This window comes from Gigantopelta aegis, chromosome 6 (genome assembly GCF_016097555.1).
Source record: "Gigantopelta aegis isolate Gae_Host chromosome 6, Gae_host_genome, whole genome shotgun sequence".
Lineage (NCBI taxonomy): Eukaryota > Metazoa > Mollusca > Gastropoda > Neomphalida > Peltospiridae > Gigantopelta > Gigantopelta aegis.
In genome coordinates this window covers 26,625,263-26,646,595 of record NC_054704.1, presented here as the reverse complement: position 1 = coordinate 26,646,595, position 21,333 = coordinate 26,625,263, and the positions used below count along the sequence as shown (strand labels likewise).

The following is a 21,333-nucleotide window of genomic DNA, read 5'->3' as shown; positions in this document are numbered from 1 at the left end:
TTACAGATTGCCTATCAACAGCTAGAACACACGTTTAGGTTTCGAATAGATAGTTGCAAAGAATACACCAAGTGGCGAATATGATACACATCACGAATAAGGGGTCTCAAAAACGAATAATTAAATTTAAAAAACACAAAACAAAACAAACAACAAACAAACAACTAACTAAATCGTAACGGAAAAGTCTTGTTTGGCATGGCAGATATGCGTTTCCGTATTATCTTCAATATCACCTACCGTATACAATAGTCTCGATATGCACAATACTGAGAGAGGTGGGTTAGATCGTCGAGTTCCAGATCGCGAAAGACTTTGCCCTCCCATTTGTGTTGACTGGCGGACCTAGCTCGTGATCTGTGGTCTTTGATCAGTCATGTTGTTATTGTCGGCTTATTTCATTTGGAAATTGTTTTTGACAAATTGGACAGTTTATTAGGCGTACGCAGTGTACGGTAAGTTGCTGGTTTTTAGGTCGCCTGAAATTCACTGATGTATGGTGTAGTTCTGTTCTGACATCGTTGACATGGTTGAGTTTTGAAATCATCGCCGCGTATAGACGGTTTCGTATCACATGTAAACTTATTACACCGTTTAGCACTCCACAGTATTAAATGTGTGGGGCAATCGATCGAATGAACCCTGTGTTCCGAATCGGGTGTTAAACTTATAGGCTCTAATCTAGAATTAAAAAAGTAGAAGTGAGTTCTCCCTTCCCAGAAGAAAAAAGGAGAAGTTTGATAAATTTCGGCGAAGTGAATATTTAAAACACAAGCATAAAGTTTAAGCAAAATCATGATAGTATTAGGGTGTCAAAAACGATAGCAATTTGGTAAATTGGTAGCCAGAGTACTCTGCCTTTCGAGAGCTATAGTCTGTCTAGCTTGAGACACCTCCAGCCCTCCTCTTATTGACATTAATATGTAGGGGAAAGCCAGTTAACTGGTTAACAACATATAAGTATAATGTCATGACTGGACTCAATCTGATTAAAATTAGTTCTACTGGTCTACCAGTACATCTAACAGCATTGCGTGGACTCCCATGTCCAGGTGACATTTCATCTATAAATAACAATTTAAATATCGACCAATTGCACTTCGCCTTTTATAGTCATACTAGTTTTATTCGGGGTTTTTCCGTCTTCAAACAAATTTTATATAAAATGTTATATTGAAATTAGTTTCCGGCATACTTCGTAATTCACTCAAATCATTTCCTATACCCTCGACATAATCCCAAATGTTTTCAAATTCCTTTCAAATCACTGGCATGATTTTGCAAGTACGGTTTTGATTGGTCGGATGAAAGGTCAACTGGACATGAGCTCCAATGGGCTGCTGTTAGATCCGCATGTAATAGTGGAGCTAATTTTAATTAGATTGGACTGGACTGAAGAATAATCAAACTAAAGCTCTGTGGCATAAGATTTAGAAAAAAATAGTATTTTAGACACAGTAATTTGCATCCATTTGGTTGTCGATGATTGCCAAACATAACATAGAGTTTCCTTTAGCTTTCCCCTACATATCAATATCAATAAGAGGAGGGTTGGAGGTGACTCGAGCTATAGTCTGTTATTTGTTATCGTCAAATTCCAAAATGATCAATGTAATGGTATTTAGCTTCAAACATAGAATTTTTTGTTGTATTAGAGCAGGAATCTTTGTCTACTGTGTGGTAGTCAGCCATTCCATGTTTGCGCAAAAGAGATATCTCTGGTGACAGAGAGCAAATATAACCATACACATGTCCGTCTAGCTCTTGAGCTAGCAAATTTGTACTTTTAAACACTACTGCATATTTTTCACAATTAGTATTAGAGCCATTTTTGACAATTGAAATCAATCATTACTTGCATCTTAATGTTTAGATTATCCATTTCCGTACATCCAAGTGTTTTTGGTTATCCTGGAATTTGTAATAAATTTTGCAACATTAAAAATGCACATACCTATGATGAGAACTAATGGTTATGGAGGTGAACTCTAGTCTGTTTTTGGAGGGTATTTCCCTCTTATCATTTCAAACTCGTTTCACTTCATTGTAACTTAATTTTCTTCAGATGTTTTACAAATTTAGTGTCCATTTTAGGGAACATTTTGTTCAGTATCGCATTGCCATTTGCTACTCAAGTTCCAGAGATCGCTACACAATTTTAAAACATTAAACAGTAGTTGCTAATAAATGTTTTCATTCAAAAAAAATTTCTTTTTAAATTATCCGTAAATTATTGAAAGAATATCAGTTGACCGCCTATCTCACATTCTTTTGTTTTTAGATTGTGTGGTATTAAAGAATAAAATTATTATAAACAAGCTTGCTTGGGTCTATTACTAGACATGGGAAACACCAGTTCCGGGCGAATGCATTCTAGTAGTTTGATCGTTTGATGGGGGAAGAGCTGGCTATGGTAGTATGTTGTGGTTTTGCTAGTGCATGTATGTTTTAACTTTCATTTCATACTTTTCTTATTCTCTACTTCTTTTGAACTCTATTAATAGCCATTCTTTTATGAAACCGCTCACAATAAAGGAATTTAAAAACTAATTGCATTGCATGTTGTCACATGTTGAACAGTTCTACACTACTTGTTCTCAATCTCAATTCCATAAGTGTAATGTATGTCTGTGGTTCAGTAAGTTTTTTCAATGCATGATCTGGCAGTTCTGTAACAATGACAAACAATGTTAAATTATGGGATCTGTTTGAATGTTGTGCTTGAATGCCTAATAAAAGGAACTCTTGGCTGTGCCAGTCTAAAGTCTTTGAATTATTGTCCAGATAAGATTTTTTTTTTTTTTTGCCTTGGGTATTCAGGAACTCCATATATAACATGTTAAGACTTGCATAATGTCAATATTACCTGTGTAAACACTATACACATACAGGCCTATACGTTGAGAGCTTGTGCATGTTCGCGTATATAGGTTCCCAAGTCTTTCGAAGTCTTTGATCAACAAATGATAATATTGATTACAATACTGTTTGTATTTTGGCCTATAGTTCTAAAGTTTCAACATACATTTAGTCTTAGTTGTCAGTGCATCAAGTATATTAAATATACATGTACATATATTATATGTAACAATTAACATATTCACATGATTGATTGTACTAAATGCTGTTGAGCATTGATCAAATGCATGAGTTTGAATTTCACATACATCTGTGGTTTTATGTCTTCTGTCTATGACCAGCTACAGGTAAGTATTTATGTACCACTACCAGTATATGTCAGACTATGTGACATGTATATATAATCTTTATAGTATATTAATTAACTGGTTTACTAACTAGTGTATTGTGTTTCCCTGGAAATTTGGTAAGGTATGGTAGAATAAAAACGTTTGGGGCATTTTCACCATTTTTAGGGGGAACTTTTTTTTTCATTAAAGACAAAAATTTAATTGAAATAAAAAATAAATGTTATTAATGTGCTTAATTTAATAAATGAATGGCTAAATTTATACCAGGAATATTTAATTAATTAATAATACATCTTCTGAGTGTTTTATAAATTAGGCAACTAGAATTAATTATTGAAAAAAAAGGCTTGTTTAATCTCAGGACAGGTGCCGCACCATCCTAATACCAGCTATGGAACAAGGAAATGTTTTATTTAACAACATACTCAAACACATTTTATTTATGGTTAAGGACCACACATATATTGAGAGAGAAAACCCGCTGTTGCCACTTCATGGGCTACTCTTTTTGATTAGCAGCAAGGGATCTTTTGTATGCACCATCCCATATAACCATAAATAAAATGTGTTTAGTGCGTCGTTAAATAAAAACATTTCCTAACCTCAGAGGAGTGATGGGGGAGCAAGAGTGACAGCTTGTGATAATTTCCATTTGTTGCTATTGGTAATTAACTTGGTAACACAAATCTACATGTAAAGAAAAACCTGTTTACACAGCCACTGTTTTTAAGATGTCATCATGCAAGGAACATTTTGTCTTCAAAATCTAGATTAATTAGCAATATTTCTAGTCAATTAAAACTTAATTAGCAGCTACTGTTAAATGTTTTAAAATAGTGTAGGGAATCACGATGCTGAACAAAATGGTCCCTGCCATCATACTGTTCTCCTATAGACTGACCGTGCATCAGTACCAATGATGTTCCAATGATAGATTATAATTTTAAAAAACAAATTGATCAGTTACGCTCTACCAGTGGTATGACTGATTGTGAAGTAAAATGTTAACTGTAATTGTTACTACAGTTAAGCCAATGGAATTGATGTAAATCTACTGGGGTTTTGGTTTGTTTTCATATATGTGTAAGTAACGATAACTAATAATGAATGTGCTAATAATGAATGTGCGGGTATAAAGTAAATTAAATGTAAAATTAGCAATTTGTAGGATCTGTTCCAGTAAACATGACAGTAGATGCATGATCCTGATCATTCAAATCCTTTAGTTGATATATTATTAGTAAACGATTGAATTTGTTGAATGTTGGTCGATTGATGCAAACCAATTATAAACAACTGATTAATAATGAAATTTCAACCAACACTTTCATCAACTCCCTTAGAGTTACCCAGTATTGACATGCATTGCAGTTATTTAATTTTTATTCTGTGACTGCTGGCCATTAAAAAAAGTTTTCTCTCTCTATGCCCGTCCAATTTGATCACTTCTGAAACAACCATGTTATCCAAATGCTGCATTTAGCTCCACAGAGTTCCACAGTCAATAAACGCATTGCCAGCCATCTACAACTGAAATGTCTTTTATGTAGGTCAATATTGCCATGACAGTCACATAAAATATTGATGACTTTCAATGGCATAAGAGTGGATCTGGAAATGTATGTTTTGAGTTTATACAATGATGTGATATTCATGTATGTATGTCATTCATTTATAGCCAGTAGGCCATGTAAATCAATAGCTACATATACATACAGTGGAACCCCTCAAGACCGGACCCTCTCAATTGTTTCAAAAGTTTTTTCAAAGTCTAGTGATTTAAGCATCTTTGAATACTAAAGTTTACCTCTCTAAACTGACAAAAAATACAGTCCCAAACTATTTAGTGCAATTTGTACCTCGTATTTTAATTTGGCAAAATTATTTTATGAAATAATTGATATTTTGATAATAATAAAAAGTGGGTTTTAGCAAAAAAAATTTTTTAGTGTGTTTTGTTGATAATTTGGTGAAAACGTATGCTGATCCAGAGCTAGCCCTGCCAGATAGTGATGACACAAAGTCCTGTCATTGTTGCTTGTTTGTACATTTTGACAGCAGTATTATTAAATATTCATTTAACTATCATTAAATAAGGGCTAATTTAGATCTATGGTTTTGAAAGTAAATTTTCTTCAAAAGTTGTCCTTATTCACCAAAACAAGTGCATAAATCTATCATAGCATAAAAATTTTTTTATCCTAAGGGATAGTAGTGATTTTTCCGCAATTCATGAAATTATGGTTTTCAATCATATTCATTGACATAAAAATCGTAATTAAAAGAAACCTGAAATAGCCTGTACTAATAATAATTATAATTGTAAATTGATTGGTTGGTCTCTATCTATATGATGATCGATTTTAAAACTTCATATTCTGTAATTGTTCTGATAGAATTGATGTAAATATGCTAGGGTTTGGGATTGTTTAAATTTACGAAAAGAAAACTAGGCTTTAAAATTGACCTTAAACCTTTTACAGTGGTTATAAAATCTGGTAGGTCTCAGTAAAAATTGGTAGCCCCATAATTTTAATAAATTTAAAAAACAGAGAGAAAAAAAGCAAAATCATTTACTTTTATTTAAAAATGTGTTATGTGGATTTTTTAGGCGTCTAAGCATCTTGTTGATTGCAGAGTAACTGGATGTGCAAAAAGAGATTAGTAGCCCGGCGGACTAGCTACTGGGTTTAGACATCTGGTGACAAATGGGTAGCCAAAACACCCTGGCCTTCCACTAAGTCGAGCTCTGAAAACAGATATTGAATAGGTATTAAATGTAAGATTAGCAATTTGTAAAATCTTTCCCTATGAACACGAAAATAGCATTAGGTGCATTTAGTTGTGATAATTCAAATATGTCTTACAAGTCCATATAATTCTAACTGATTGTATTTTTGAAAATTTATTCAATTATAACTGATGATGAAATTTCAACTGATTTCTAATACTAATATACATGTATATACACATGCAGATGTTGCCATTTGAAAATAGCAGAATACTGGATATAGCAGAACTGAAGTTAGAGTAAAAACTTGATTCTAAAATTGAAAAATCACCACTACCCACTAAGCTATATCGTTCTGCCAAAACTGTAGAGCTGTTGTACCTAACCTGTCTAAGACGAGTATATTGTTTGTAATTATTGTAACTGTGGAAACGAAGTATAAATATTAACGCCAACTGTTCTACCAAGGATTCTTTGCATAATTAATTATAATGTGCTCAGTAACTATGATGTAGTTTGGCTACCTCATTGATCAACTAGGGCAGCTCAAATACATCTCCAGTAGGGTTGTAATTAGTGATATAAATAATAGCTACATGTGCCACAGATGAAAGAAATTAACTGCTACAATGTATTAATATATATGTGTACACAATATTGCCTGCCTGCTTTAATTGTCTTCCCCGTGTTATATAGCACAGTTGTCACATATTATTAACAATATGATTGCAATTTAATTTTTTTTTTTTTTAAATAACATATAAATGCATTGATCACTACTATTTATAATAATTAAACTTTTCACAGCTTAAACTATGGTTAAATACAACTGTTTTATTGTAAATTTGTACGCTAGAATGATTTCAACCTCGTGTACCAAAGATTTATCCAGGCATTCTGTGGGTCCCTTCCCAAAAACACTGAAAATTCTTAATTTCGATGCTAAAAATTCCTAGTACACGTTTCTAATTATGTTTGTTCTGATAAATTAATTCAACAGTGGTGTACTGCATCATTCAGTGGCCTGAAAAAGATCCCAAGTATGATCTACTCGCACTGTTTTCCCCAGTCCCATCAGACATGGGACCATGGCAAAAAATCCTGGATAAATCCCTGAGTACATTTCCTAAGAACTACATTGTACTTTAAATACAATCATAGTTGTGGTTGCTATTAATGTACTACTTAGAGAAATCTGAATACTCCATGGGTGGTCATTAGAGTTGTTTTAAAATTTGTCCAACAAGCCAAAGTGTGTTTGATACATTTTTAAACAACGAGTTGTCAGATAAATTGTATCTAAGGAAACAAATGTTGTATTCTATTTTTTACATATCCTGAAAAAGCCAGTTTTAAAATAAATTTAAATGCCTTTTTCAGCGAAAACCTATTTATGGGCCTTGCGCTTATAGTTAACTTGTGCGTCACAGACATGTCAATTTTTAGGTTATCTTGAATGTCACGGAGTGATTGATTCGACCATACTTTTTTTTCATTTAGGAAATAATCACATGGAGTTTTTATATTTGCGGGTGTTATTGTCTATTTGATCCTACAAATGTCATTTTTTCAGAGAATCGTTTCTATGGAACTAACTGTATATTTGTATTTCTTGAACAAAAATATGTGGCTACAATCTAACTGTAGACCCTTGAATCGTCAACTTGGCCTGTTCCAATTGCTAATGACATCACTTTCTAAATTCTAGTGACATCATTAGCTTTCCTGGTGTTATTTTAATTTGATCCCGGAAAAAGAATGTAATTAAACAATCACAATACAGAACATACTCGCCATCAGTTTACAATGGATGGTATGGTATTGGTGAACTGGTGGGGTGGGACGTAGTCCATTGGTAAAGTGCCTGCTTGATGTGCGGTCAGTCTGGGAGCGATCCCCATCGGTGGACCCATTGAGCTATTTTTCACTCCATCCAGTGCACTACGATTGGTATATCAAAGGCCGTGGTATGTGCTGTCCTGTCTGTGGGATGGTGCATATAAAAGATCCCTTGCTGTTAATGGAAAAATGTAGCAGGTTTCCTCTCTAAGACTGTCGAAATTACCAAAACTTTTACATCCAATAGCCAGTGATTAATAAATCAATGTGCTCTAGTGGTGTCATTAAACAAAACAAAAATTTGGTGACCTAGTCATCACCTAGGAGCAGCCAGTTGTATGTCTTTAAAATGTTATGGTATGTATATATGTGTTAACATTTATGTGTGATCAAAAATAACAATGATCTCACCAACGGGTGTGTAAGAATAACGTTTTGTTGCACCCTGAACTCACACTGAACTAGATACATGACAAGTGAGTGTCTTTTATTTAACGACGCCACTAGAGCACATTGATTTGAGTGTCTTATCTGGTACCCTGGCAACCTAGATGTGTAACGGTATGTTGTGGCTAGCTGTTTGGTTACTTCTCTCAAGAGATTCACATTCTAGACTAAATGATGCAATTGCCATATGTGTAGACACCTTATAGGTCCTGGTTAAACACACTGAACTGTTTTTTCATACTTTTGCTACACTTGATCCATACTTGTAAGGAGGGCAGGACGTAGTCCAGTAGTAAAGCACTCACCTCATACATGGTCTGTCTAGGATCGATCCCCATCGGTAGGCTAATTTGGACTATTTCTTGTTCCAGCCAGTGCTCCACAACTGGTATAACAAAGGCTGTGCTATGCACTATCCTGATGCTGCATATAAAAGATCCCTTGTTGCTAATCGGAAAAAATAGTCCATTTGATGGCAGCAGTGGGTTTTTTCTATCATTATCTGTGTGGTCCGTAGCCATATGATATATCAGACATCATATTTCCGTAATTAAAATATGTTGAGTGTGTCATTAAATAAAACATTCCTTCCTTCCATACTTGTGACTTCACACTTTTGTTCCAAGTGTAGACTATTTAAGAATCTACTCCTGAGAACAATGCAGACTGAACTTTTTGTGCATTAAGTCAGGATTTGAACCAGCATCTGATTAAACTTGTACATTGTAAACAAGTACAACACTTTAGCCCATACGGCCAAACAACTGTTCATCAAACAAACATATAGTTTAACCCGTATAAACCTGATACCAGTGCTAGTAACATATTCAAACAGAATACAATGAAGATGGTCGACTACTATTAGTACTAAATTGGAGATTACATATTAGGCAAGTGTAATACACATAATGCCTTTTAGCATGTGTACAGGGCTCATGAATTATCTTTTTATGAATCCACATTTGTCGGGGCGGGACGTAACCTAGTGGTGAAGCACCCTCTCGATGCACGGTCGGTCTGGGATCGATCCCGTCGTTGGGCCCATTGGGCTATTTCTCGCTCCAGCCAGTGCACCACGACTGGTACATCAAAGGCCGTAGTATGTGCTATCCTGTCTATAAGATGGTGCATATAAAAGATCCCTTGCTGCTAAACGAAAAGAGTAGCCCATTAACTGGTGACAGCGGGTTTCCTCTGTCAATATCTGTGTAGTCCTAAACCATATGTCAGATGCCATATAACCGTAAATGAAATGTGTTGAATGCGTCATTAAATAAAACATTTCCTTCTTCTACAACATTTGTCGTACATTCTCCATTTCTTAGTTGATGTTCCTACTTAATATAGATCTGTGAAATGTGTGTGTGTTTTTCTTTAACACCCCCAGTCATCACTAATCTGTTATGACGTACATGTGGAAGTTTAAAAAACAAATTATGGATTAATATTGTGATAAATCTTGATAATTCTTTTTCGTTTTTGTGGTTGCTTGGTATAGTTTCATGTAGGGATTTATATGTTTGCATTACTTTAATTTTGTATTCAGCATGTTTACAACTTTGTATATATAAATATTTGTATGATACGGTCATTAATATTTTATGTGATTCAGATAATGTGGGTGTGAATATATAAATATTTGTGGAGATGTGCATGTATGATAATGTATGTTATTGTTTTTGTGGATAGATTTTAAAAATATTGATTCATTTATAACATGTATTTGATTTTGTGTATAAATATTTGTGGAGATGCATGTGTGATAATATCAGTGGATATATGTATATATGTTAATCTTGGTGGATTTTTAAAATTTTTAAATTGACTCTGAACATGTTTTAGATTTTGTAGTTGTGTTGGTGGATTTTCCAATGATTAATAGTCCACAAATTAAGGATTCTCTTATGAAATATTAGCTTCCAGTTCAGATATGTGCATCACTTTGCGGCCAATTCTTGGTGGATCATTCAGGCATTGTGAATTGTCATCATTAAATGATAACCTATTTCATTATCATGTTGCTTATAAATCCATTTACAGCAGTTATTGCTCTTCAGATTTTTGCTTTCATGGTCATGGGTATACAAGGCTAGCTCTGTGACTCACCAATTTCATCATTTGCAAATTTTAAACATGACTGGTACATTTTATTTCAGTTTGGCAAAATAATGTCATGTAAAGATTGATATTTTATTGCATAATAATGGTGGATTTCTGCTATTTTTTAAGTTTAATAAATAATTTGGTGAACTTTTCTATACATCCAGAGCTAGCCATGGGTATATCTTATGAAGAAATAAACTCATATTTGTGACTGGCTGTTTTCATATAAATTTAGTCTTGGTAACTGATGGCTGCATGAGCAGGTTTAACTGCAAGCGTGTGCGTACATGTACGTCATACTCGATGAAGTGGCTAGCTGTATAAAAGGTGATACAAATGACTTGTATAAAAGTGGATACAAATGACCCGTACACACACGTGCACATGAAAAGAAAGGATTTATATGTACATGTACCTTTGTTTGATGCCCAGTGGCTGATGTTTTTGTTTGTGCCAATGTTTACGATACCTGTGTTCATTTGGTCATGCTTTAGTACATGTATGTACATATGCATGTATACATATATACATACATACATACATACATACATACATACATACATACATACATACATGTATCTAGAAAGAATGAGTTGTGTTTCTCATTGTGTAATCATTTTGTCCCCTGGTCATCTGCTTTTAACTAAACATTGGATTTGATAAAAGGGCAGCACTCGACTGATTGTTCTATTGATTTCGTCTAACAGGGATAAGAATCCCGGCCAGGTACGGTTATCTCCACGTGAGGATTTAACATGTATTGTGGGGGATTTCAGCTGTCTTACTTTGGATGCAAATTGCATTAGTATGATTAGAAAGTGTCATTGCAAGAATGCATTAAATGGCATTAGTATTATCAGGACTGTTTTATCATTGTAGTCATATGTGTGTATCATCTTTATTAATTTCATTAATTTTATCAGAATCTGTTTTTAGACTTTGGCATTAATATTAACAGGATTGGTCCATCATCGTAGTCATACGTGTGTGTATCATCTTTATTAATGTCACTAATTTGATCAGAATCCATTTTTAAACTTTGGCATTAATATTAACAGGATTGTTCTATCATTGTAATCAGTGTGTGTATGTGTGATCTTCATTAATGTTATTAATTTGATTAGAATTTGTTTTCAGACAATATTTTATTAACTATTTACAGAAATACGAGGGGTGGCTGAAAGATTCTTGGCCTAACTGGGAAGAGAATATAAGTTAATTAAAATTTTGCATATATAGTAAGTTGAAGACTTTGGAAAATTATACAGTGAATATAATCTGAATACATTTATTTTTCGAGTAAAATGGAAGGGATCAATTTTAGACCAATTGCACATCAAGAGAGTGCTTTAACACTGGGCTACATCCCATAGCAGACAAAAAACAGTAAGCCTGCTGGTATAGTTTATGGACAGGAAGTGTCTTAAAACTCATGGATTATCGCCTGTGTATTATCTGTTACAGTATTGAACTGGATGTTGGTAATGTACATGCAGTGACATATGTTTCCAGTATGTAAATAGATCTACATGTACGTGCAACATCCTGGATATATATACGATAGTTATAACAACATTAACAGTACCATTTTGATCATCAACAAGAAGACAGGAAGCTTGGAGTGACAGGTTTTTTAATTGGAAAAATAAATGGAAAACCTGCATGTTGTGAATTAAAAAAAACTGAACACGGAAGAAGGCAGGAAATTTGTATTAATTATCTGTACAAATTGTCATCACATTCATTGTTAGTGGCATATACATATATGTATATATTGTATCAGTAAACCACGGCTCAAGCTGTCATTTCCTATATCATCAAATACAACTTGGAGTAAGTTGAATTTAGTCTATGTGCATGTATATATTGCACAATACATTCTCCAGTGAGCTATATACATTGTGTAATAGTAACAGATTTATTGAGGGGATTGTATTCAAGATGGTTGACTTTCTGTATTTGTACATACATGTATTTATGTGTACATAGAAAGTAATAATCATAAAGTGTGTATATATATACATACATATGCCTCACGCGAGGACAAAATCTGTTGTGAGGGTGAAATTTTTAACAGGAGGGAGACTTGAATTTGTAATCTAAAAAAATAAAATATGCAAAAAGAAGATATTAACCCAATATCATCAAACATGTCTTAAGCGGCCACATAAATTAGTAGTCAACAGCAAGTGGCGCTGAATATAGATGCCTAGAGTTTTTCTACAAATCACCATTCCACATGAAAAGTACTAATTTAACCATTTGGAATTCTATTTTCTCACACGTTTTTCTTCTCTTTTCATTTACTTACTACTCCATGCAGAGGATTCTAGTAGATTAATCTACCACTATCAAGCTAAGATTACACAAAGGCAAGTAACTGCATTCCACTGTCACAATTTCTTAATTGATGCACAGTGGAGAAAGGGTACTAGCGTCCGTAAAGGTGTGAAGATGGCTTATTTGTCACACCTTGTCGTTGTTCAACATAATTTTGTTTATAGAATTTACAGTGGCTGCTAGGATATGTTTGCCTGTATTGTTTTATGATTTCAATATCTTTGTTTTGAGAAAGTCTGCGTGAAACTGCATTTGTAGTTAATCATGTCAAGGTCTGTTGCTCTCAAAAAATGTTTTGTTTCAGAACGGAATAGAACTTTATTACACTAATCTCGTTCCACGACGGCATTAGAGGAACATACATAATAGATTGAATAATAATGACAAGATGGTTCCAATGTATTTTCTGGTGGAGCATGACCTAACATCCCAAAAAAGTTCACCTGACACATGCCTGACAATAGAATTAAAGTTATATACTCTTCAACAGTCGGTACTATATAGTGCCAGACACAGGTGTTGTCTGAGCCTCACTGCCTATCTGGAGCCTATCGCATGATTTTCTGGCGCCAGTGGCACCTACGGATTCTCAGATATTTAACACTAATTATTATCTATGAATAGGTATTCCTCAAGTTCTTCATCATTCATCCCTGATTGTGTACAATATAAGTGGTACTATTTTTAAAAGGTGACACAGATTTTACCTTACGTTGACTTGCATGGCGAAGTCAAACTTGTCATGGCGAAGGTTTGACTCACTTCGCCTGCTCGCGTGAAACCTGTATGTATGTATGTATGTATGTATATATATATATATATATATATGTAAGTTTAATTATGTAATACAAGTTAGAATTGAGTTAAATTTGGAAACTTTATACATATATTTTAAAACAATTTTACCAAAAACGGGTGCATTACAGATCTCTCCCGTTTGCAAAAAGCAGGCAAGAAGGCTATTGCTCTCGTAAATAATTACTCCAGGCTAGACATTTCAAACAACAAGTGACATAAAAACAAATCATAAATCATTAAGCTCAATAAAGAAAAGCACTTTCCAATTGCTCTCCTGCCACAGAGAGGCCTGCATTATTTAATTGTTTGAACGTTGGGTTCTGGATGACCAACTTGTATATAGATATGTGTACACCAGGAAACATTTTGTTCAGTGTCTCAGTAATTCGCTATACAAGTTTCAGTTTATAAACATTAAACAGTCTTTGACATGAGCAAAATTCAAGGCGAGCTGAAGATCTCTCCTGTAATGGTGCTTGGCGAGTAATCGCATGAAGTTTCAAAATAAAGTCTTTTAGCACAGCGACTGATTTGCTGTTCTCCTAAAACGTTCCAAGTGTGTATAGATGGGAGTGGAAACGATCAGTTGCCTTTCATGGCGAAGACTGTTAAATTTATACATGTTGCTAATTGTTTCTCAGTTGATTAACAGCTGTCACTAATCAACATTATTTAGAACAATATCGCTGTATACTGTATATTTTGCACGGTTTGGTTGATTGTTTCTTTTTGCTATTCTTTTTTACAGAAACCGTTATGTGCTAATGTAAGAAAGTTGAAGGTCTGCGATAATTGGCTGTTCCCAGTGACCTCCACAGTGAAGAATGTGTTAATCCTGCCACCCGGCTGCTGTAGAATGTTCCCGTCTCCGCTACAGGCCCTGCGTGATGAGCGCAACATCTTGCTGCTGTTCGGGCTGGTGATCCTTGTGTACTACGTGATGATGGACATCATCCTGTGGAGGACCATCCTCGACACCTCCCTGGCCCACCAGAAGCCCAGCAAGGACGGCCTCTTCTCCCCGTTCTCCCCGCTGTCCATGAAGCTCCTGATGAGCGACCCGACCAGCCACTACATCATCGCGCCAACGACGGAGTACTTCGACAAGATCACCAATTTCAGCACCGTCTTTTACTTCATAACACCTAACATGATATCCTTTACTCATCTGTTCTTAGCTTTTGTGTCGGGCAAGTTCGTAGCCTCCGAGAACCTGCATACACGGAGGATCGGAGTCGTTCTCTATCAGTTTCGAACTTGGCTGGACGGCCTGGATGGGGTCGTGTTCCGGAGTCGGTCCAGCAAAAAGATGTATCACTCCATCAGAAAGACAACCGGCTACTATGTCGACACGTTGAGCGATGTAGCCGGCGGTTTCTGTTTAATGTTTGGTGTCTTGTTCTACCTGTTCAAGTACTTTGATGCAAAATATTCCCACGAAACGCTGCCTCACTGGACAAAGAATGGCGAGGCGACGAAACCAATGCTAACTAATGGTCACAGCTTGATGCCGAAGCCCAGCCGGAAGTACCTCTTCTGGAAGTGCTGGTGTTTTGGATTCATGCTGGGCGCCTCCAGCGTTATATGGGACTCTGTTGTCGATAACCTCAAGAACATTTTTGAAGTTCCTCTGGAGGACCCCTCACTCACAGTAAGTACATGCGCTTCATTTTCTATTTAAGACTTTTTGCTGATTTCCTTTTTGAAAATTAAGCAGGTTTCTCTTTTATCTCTCATTTGTGAAACAGGGTGTAACTCATAGAATGAGTTCACCGCTGGACAGACTCATGGGTGTCAACCACTGTACTGTACAAAGTGTTAATGTGGTAATATAAATAGAGCCCAACTGTTTTTTGGCTTAAACATCATGATTCATGAAAATTTCTGGATCACCGTAACCAACACATAACATGAATCTTCAGGCTTTAAGTTGTACACCAAAAGAATATTTAGTTTATTTTTGGTTCTGTATCACCCTAATAGGTAAATTATTGTGTAGTGACAGATGCAAACACTTATTGGGCTAACCAAAAATTAAAACCAGGTATTGTAATTTTAATTTCAAAAAGGGATGAGCATCATACCTAGGAACAAGAAGCAGCCTACATGTAGCTTGGGATGCATAAAATAGTGAAACTTAACATCGGAGATACAATATGTAGCTTTATGCATTGGGTCACTGGGGATGGGAATTTCATTTGTCCATTCTAAATTGGGCATCTTATAATATTTGTAACATTCATATTTGACATTTGTTGGGGTTTTTTAGGTGGGTTTTATGGGGGGAGGAGGGAGGATTGTAGTACAGTCCAAATTGCTGCCAGTACACAATTTTATGTAGATACACCGACAGAGTTAGAGGTAATGCCTAGGGTGGACGCGCATTTGAACAGTGGATAGGGGTAAGCAAATACATATAGGGTAACAGATACTGATCCTTCTGTCTACATTCATTTACTATGGGAGTATTAATTTAACCATCCCACTGGGCACTTGGTTGTAGTCAGTTAGTTTGCCATACACAGTTTGTATTTCAAGGAATAATCAATTCTTTGATGCCAGTTACACTTTACACACCTTATCCCATACGCATGCACACGCATCAATCAATCAATACCTGTTTACTGGGTATTTAGTAATCACAGGTGACTTGTTCAGGCTTGTACACAACTGAACATATAGTGACCTTAACCTTGTTTATAAATGCTTTTCAAGTAAAGTTAGTTGATTACTGGTGCATGTATACTTTCAGACATTACAATAATTTGTACATTTCATGCTAAACACAGACTAGTCCAGACCAAACATTCACTAGCCAGGACCTAGGGCTAGTGGATTTTTTATGTTATGCATATATATATGTATTCATAATGACTACATTTTGTGTGTTACAAATGAAATGCAAAATTATTATATATAGTACCCAGGTACGTTTGATTGCTTGCCAGTAATGAAAAGAAAGGAAGGAAGGAAGGAAATGGTTTATTTATCGACGCAATCAACACATTTTATTTACGGATATATGGCGTTGGACATATGATTAAAGAACACAGATATTCAGGGAGGAAACCTGCTGACTCCATTTCATGGGCTACTCTTTTTGGTTACCAGCAAGGGATTTTTTATATGCACCATTCCATAGACAGGATAGTACATACGACAGCCTTTGATGTACCAGTCGTGGTGCACTGGCTGGAGCGAAAAATGTATTGAAAGGAGCAACAAAGGTGCTAAAAATAATAATAATAGCATGTACCAAAGGTATCCTATTTTGTTTTTCACTTAAGTTTGTATACAGTGTTAGTCTTGGGAAGCCATCATACTTTCCTCATTGATCATTGGGCAGTAGTCGATCAACTTTCGATTACACAATTGGTTAGAATAATATAATGTATGAATATAGTAAGAAAGATTTGTATTGTAAGGACCATGCGTACACTTACATGTATGTACATGCTGTATTGCCGTGCTTACGTGGATCTATAGATCTATAATTCCAACAAATAGCTAATTTTACCCTTAATAACTTTTTGTTTTCTTTTTTCTTTATAATATATATGTACACATGAAAACAAATAATAACATATTTACATCAGTTCCATCATCTATAATGTAAAGTGGAGGAACAATTACTATTATAGTTAACATTTACCCCCAGAATTGATTATTTATTTTTATAACAGATTATTACATTGTTAGAATAAAACCCGATCAATTTTTTTTATTATAATCGCTACCGGTAAATCAATACAAGTGCATTCACATCTCTTTTTTTTCTCTTTTTTTTTTTTGTCTTGTTTTTTGTCTTGTTTTTTGGGGGGGGTTTAATGTTTTTTTCTATAAATGTTTATCCTTTTCCTTGCTCCATTCAACAGGAAGAATTATAACTCTAGAGCTGTAATTTATGTAATGCTGCCATCAGTATGATATAAGCTATGCACCACAAAGCACAAATTTAAGTTAAATTTGGTGAATGTATTTCATAATATAATTAATAAATTAGTGCATTTCTTCATCTCTTTATACATCGAGCTTTACAGTTAGAAAATATCACTAAAGCAAGTCTCCAAAGGAAAATTTTGTGTTGAGGTGGTGTTAAATATTGATTCATTCATTCATTCCAAAGAAAATATTTGTCATTTTGAACCTACATTTTATAACCTCAAATTGTGAACCAAATATGTAATGTAACACTATTTTGTTGTAAATATTTTTAGGGGACATCCTAGTCTAATTACCCTAAAACATTTACACAATCTTGAGCTTTATCAATTCATTAATATTTTAAAACCCTACAACTCAATCATTGATATCATTGTTTATCATGCTTAAACCCATATGCACATAATAATGTTTATACAAGTTTAGACTTTTTTAAATTTTAAATTTTATTTTAAATGTTGTTCTACCATGTTCTAGCATTCACAGAATCAAGATAAATAACTGTTAACAGTTGTGTTTACGAAGATTGGTCTGACTTCAGTTAATAACTGCCCTCAATGTTTTTTCATGGTGATATCTGTATATTAATCCAGCTTAAAGGACTTTTATACTATTTTTTATTGAGAGGAGAGAGGGTTTTTTTAACAACACCACTAGACAGTGTTCGAGATTAAAAAATTAGTTGGATACTAACATTTCAAAATCTGGTATCTCACCTGATAATTTAGTATCCCATTTAAATGAAATTCATAAATAACATCGTAACAAATGTGAACAATGCTGTTACTTAACTTCATTAGTAAATGATGACTTTCATTGTTTCAGCAAAAAATAAAAACGCAGGATTAAAAAAAACAAAAACAACATTATATGGTATCCCGGTGGGATACTGGGTTATTGAAGTCTGGTATCCAAAATTAAATTCTGGTATCCCCAGGATATTGGGATACCGTTAATCTCGAACACTGCTAGAGCACGATCATCAGCTATTGGATGTCAAATATTTGGTAATTTGACATATAGTCTTACAAGAAATTCGCTACAATATTCCATTAGTAGCGAAGGATCTTTTATTTGCACCATCCCACAGACAGGATAGCACATACCACAGCCTTTGATATGCCAGTCGTGGTGCACTGACAGGAACAAGTAATAGCCCAATGGGTCCACCGATGGGGATCGATCCTAGACCGACTGCACCTCAAGTGAGCACTTTACCACCAGGCTATGTCTCTCCCCTTGATATTTACCAATCCAGTTACCGTGAACTATTGGCTAAATGTGGAACAACTACAATTTTAATCCAGTCAGATGATTCCCCTGTAGTGTCTACTGACACCAAGGACTTGACTGGCTGCCATTCGCAGCAGCATATTTAATACCAGTACATGTATAGTCTAAAATTGTCTTGTGGTCTGCCAAATTGTAGTGTCGGTAAGGTTTTGGTATCTTGCATGATTTCAATGTGCTCTAGTGGCGTCGTTAAATAAAAAAAAAAATCTTGCATGATTAAACAAGAAATAATTAAATCACAGTACCTACTGAATCACCATATAATTTTTTGTTTTAGAAATAATAATTAAATCACAGTACCTACTGAATCACCATGTAATTTTTTGTTTTAGCCAACTTTCATTAATATAGGGCATTTTTTTAAAAGTGGCTAATTGAAAAAAATAATTTATTAGCCAAATATTAAGTGCTAGCTGTATTAAAATTAACCATTGGTTACCATTACTTTGGTAATGGGCAGGGCGAGTCCTAGAGAATATTTACTTAAGTATCTTGTATAAAAATTCCTTAAACTGTGGCATGCATATAAGCTTAACCAAGTTGATCTACCTAATACCTTTCATCTTTCTGCATAGTGTTAATAAGCCTATAAATTTCAATGCTAGTATTTTTCACTAATTCCATCCATCTATTGTACTACCCAAGTTCATAAATCACTGATACTCAATTTCACAGTTAACAACAGTTTTGTGAGTGTATAAACAGATTGGGGTGAGGGGTAGGATTCCGCCAAAATCATAAACATGATTTAGTATAGATATTTCTTCTGACCCTAAATCTTGGATTCATGGAATCGTGCTGATAAACTAGCCTGATAAACCATTGGCTGGATGGTTTGGGGGTATTGCCAGTCTATACTTACTTGAAAATTTTGATAAGAATTCCCCTTGCAAAGTAACATTTTTATGTATTTATGCATTTGGCAGGAGTGTTGGTTCCAAAATGATAAATCTTTTTCAGTGATTTATCTACGAGTTCTGTGGGTCCAAACATAAAGAAAATGGCACTGAAAATTCCCAATTTCTGTACTAAAAATTCCATATACAGTCAAACCTGTATATAAATGCCACCCAAGGGACATGACAAAAGTGGCCATTATAGACAGGTGACCCTTATATACAGGTTCAAAATTAGAACCCATATATTAAAACACATCAAAACTATCGCATTTTAAAACTATTCCCACACTAGCCTGTTGCTTTCTTCTGCCTTTTTCTTTCGGCTGAAACATTATTGTCAAAATCGGCAAGAACACCAGCTTTCCTTTTTAAAATAGAATTAATCCGAGAACGTCCTACACCAATGATTGGTGATCTTTCGCGCACTTAATTGCCTTTCTCAGATTTGTTAATAATGTTGATTCTCTTTTCTAACGTTAAAGCAGTATGATTTTTCAGTGGCATTTTGCATGCAAACGTATTCGTTAATACATTTAGCAAACATGGACATTGACTTGCAGAAGAAATTTTGTTTAATTGAAGGTTATTACCCATGTGGCATGTTTAACTCATTTGTTTGTTTCATGTCACCGCTAATCCTTCAGTGGAGTATGACCTTTGATTACAGCTGAATAAGATCATGAGTCATTAAATAATCCTAACACAGGGCATCTTTAATGACCACTGCCTTCAGCAGTTCTTGATTATTTTCCAATCATGTCTGGCTAGAAACAATCAAACACTTAACATAACACCTCATTTGTTTTGTTTCTCGAGACTCAATAGAGTGATCATACATTCAGATGACATTATGTACAGCCAATGGGAAGTCGTCTACTCTTCAGTGAGGATGCTGAGAACCAATCGAATTACACCACCGGTAACTGCATGTCATGAAAGTTATTGAATGCTCGTTTGTTTTTCAATTATGATCAGAGAATTACAGTGGAACTTTACTTTGACGGAAAATAAACCCAAAGATACAGACATGGCCATATAAACACATTTAATTTATAATTTTTAAGATAATTGAAAAAGTAAAGACATGACGATCATCTTGTGACCGTTATAGCAGGTTCAACCTGTGATTTTGGGTGAAAAATAGTGACCGCTGGCCGTTATGGACAGGTGACCGTTATGTACAGGTCAAATAAGAAAGGAAATGCATTGGGGAGGAATTTATAGTGGCCATTATAGGCAGGTGACCGTTATGTACAGGTAACCGTTAGACCAGGTTCGACTGTATGTATGTGTGTGTATATATATATATATATATATATATATATATATATATATATACTCTTCAAAAGAAGAAACGCAAAACCACATTGTCGTAACATTTGGAGAATTGATTTAATTATTGAATGGTGAGTCCGATAATTACCAAATGTTGCAGGATTGTTCACAATTCACTCTAGTCCATTGTGAGTAAGTGATAGGACACACCACCAAGGTCAAGGTCATCTGGAGTCAATACCGGGTGTGGCCTCCGCGTGTGTTGACAACTGCCTGGCACCGCCTGCCCATTGAAGCAACCAGAGTACGGATGACGTCCCGGGGGATGGTGGCCCACTCGGCCTGCAAGGCTGCTGCCAGCTCGGGCAGGGTCTGGGGCTGTGGTTGTCGCTGTCGGAGGCGTCGGTCCAACTCGTCCCATAGATGCTCAATTGGGTTCAAATCCGGTGATGTCGAT

The 21,333-nt window shown here is 35.1% G+C and overlaps 1 protein-coding gene across 3 annotated transcripts in view; it reads left to right on the top strand.

Moving 5' to 3' along the window:
• Nucleotides 1-296: 296 nt before the first annotated feature.
• Nucleotides 297-21,333, top strand: part of LOC121376347 (ceramide phosphoethanolamine synthase-like) — a 50,749-nt gene continuing 29,712 nt past the window's right edge. For 2 of the 3 annotated variants that reach the window (XM_041504194.1, XM_041504192.1), the window contains exons 1-2: nucleotides 297-455; nucleotides 14,216-15,118. In XM_041504194.1, coding sequence (XP_041360128.1) covers nucleotides 14,324-15,118 — 795 coding nt within the window. In that variant the 5' untranslated portion in view covers nucleotides 297-455; nucleotides 14,216-14,323. Of the gene's footprint in view, nucleotides 456-11,509; nucleotides 11,568-14,215; nucleotides 15,119-21,333 lie in introns of those variants that run through there. The other variant, XM_041504193.1, reaches the window with a different exon arrangement.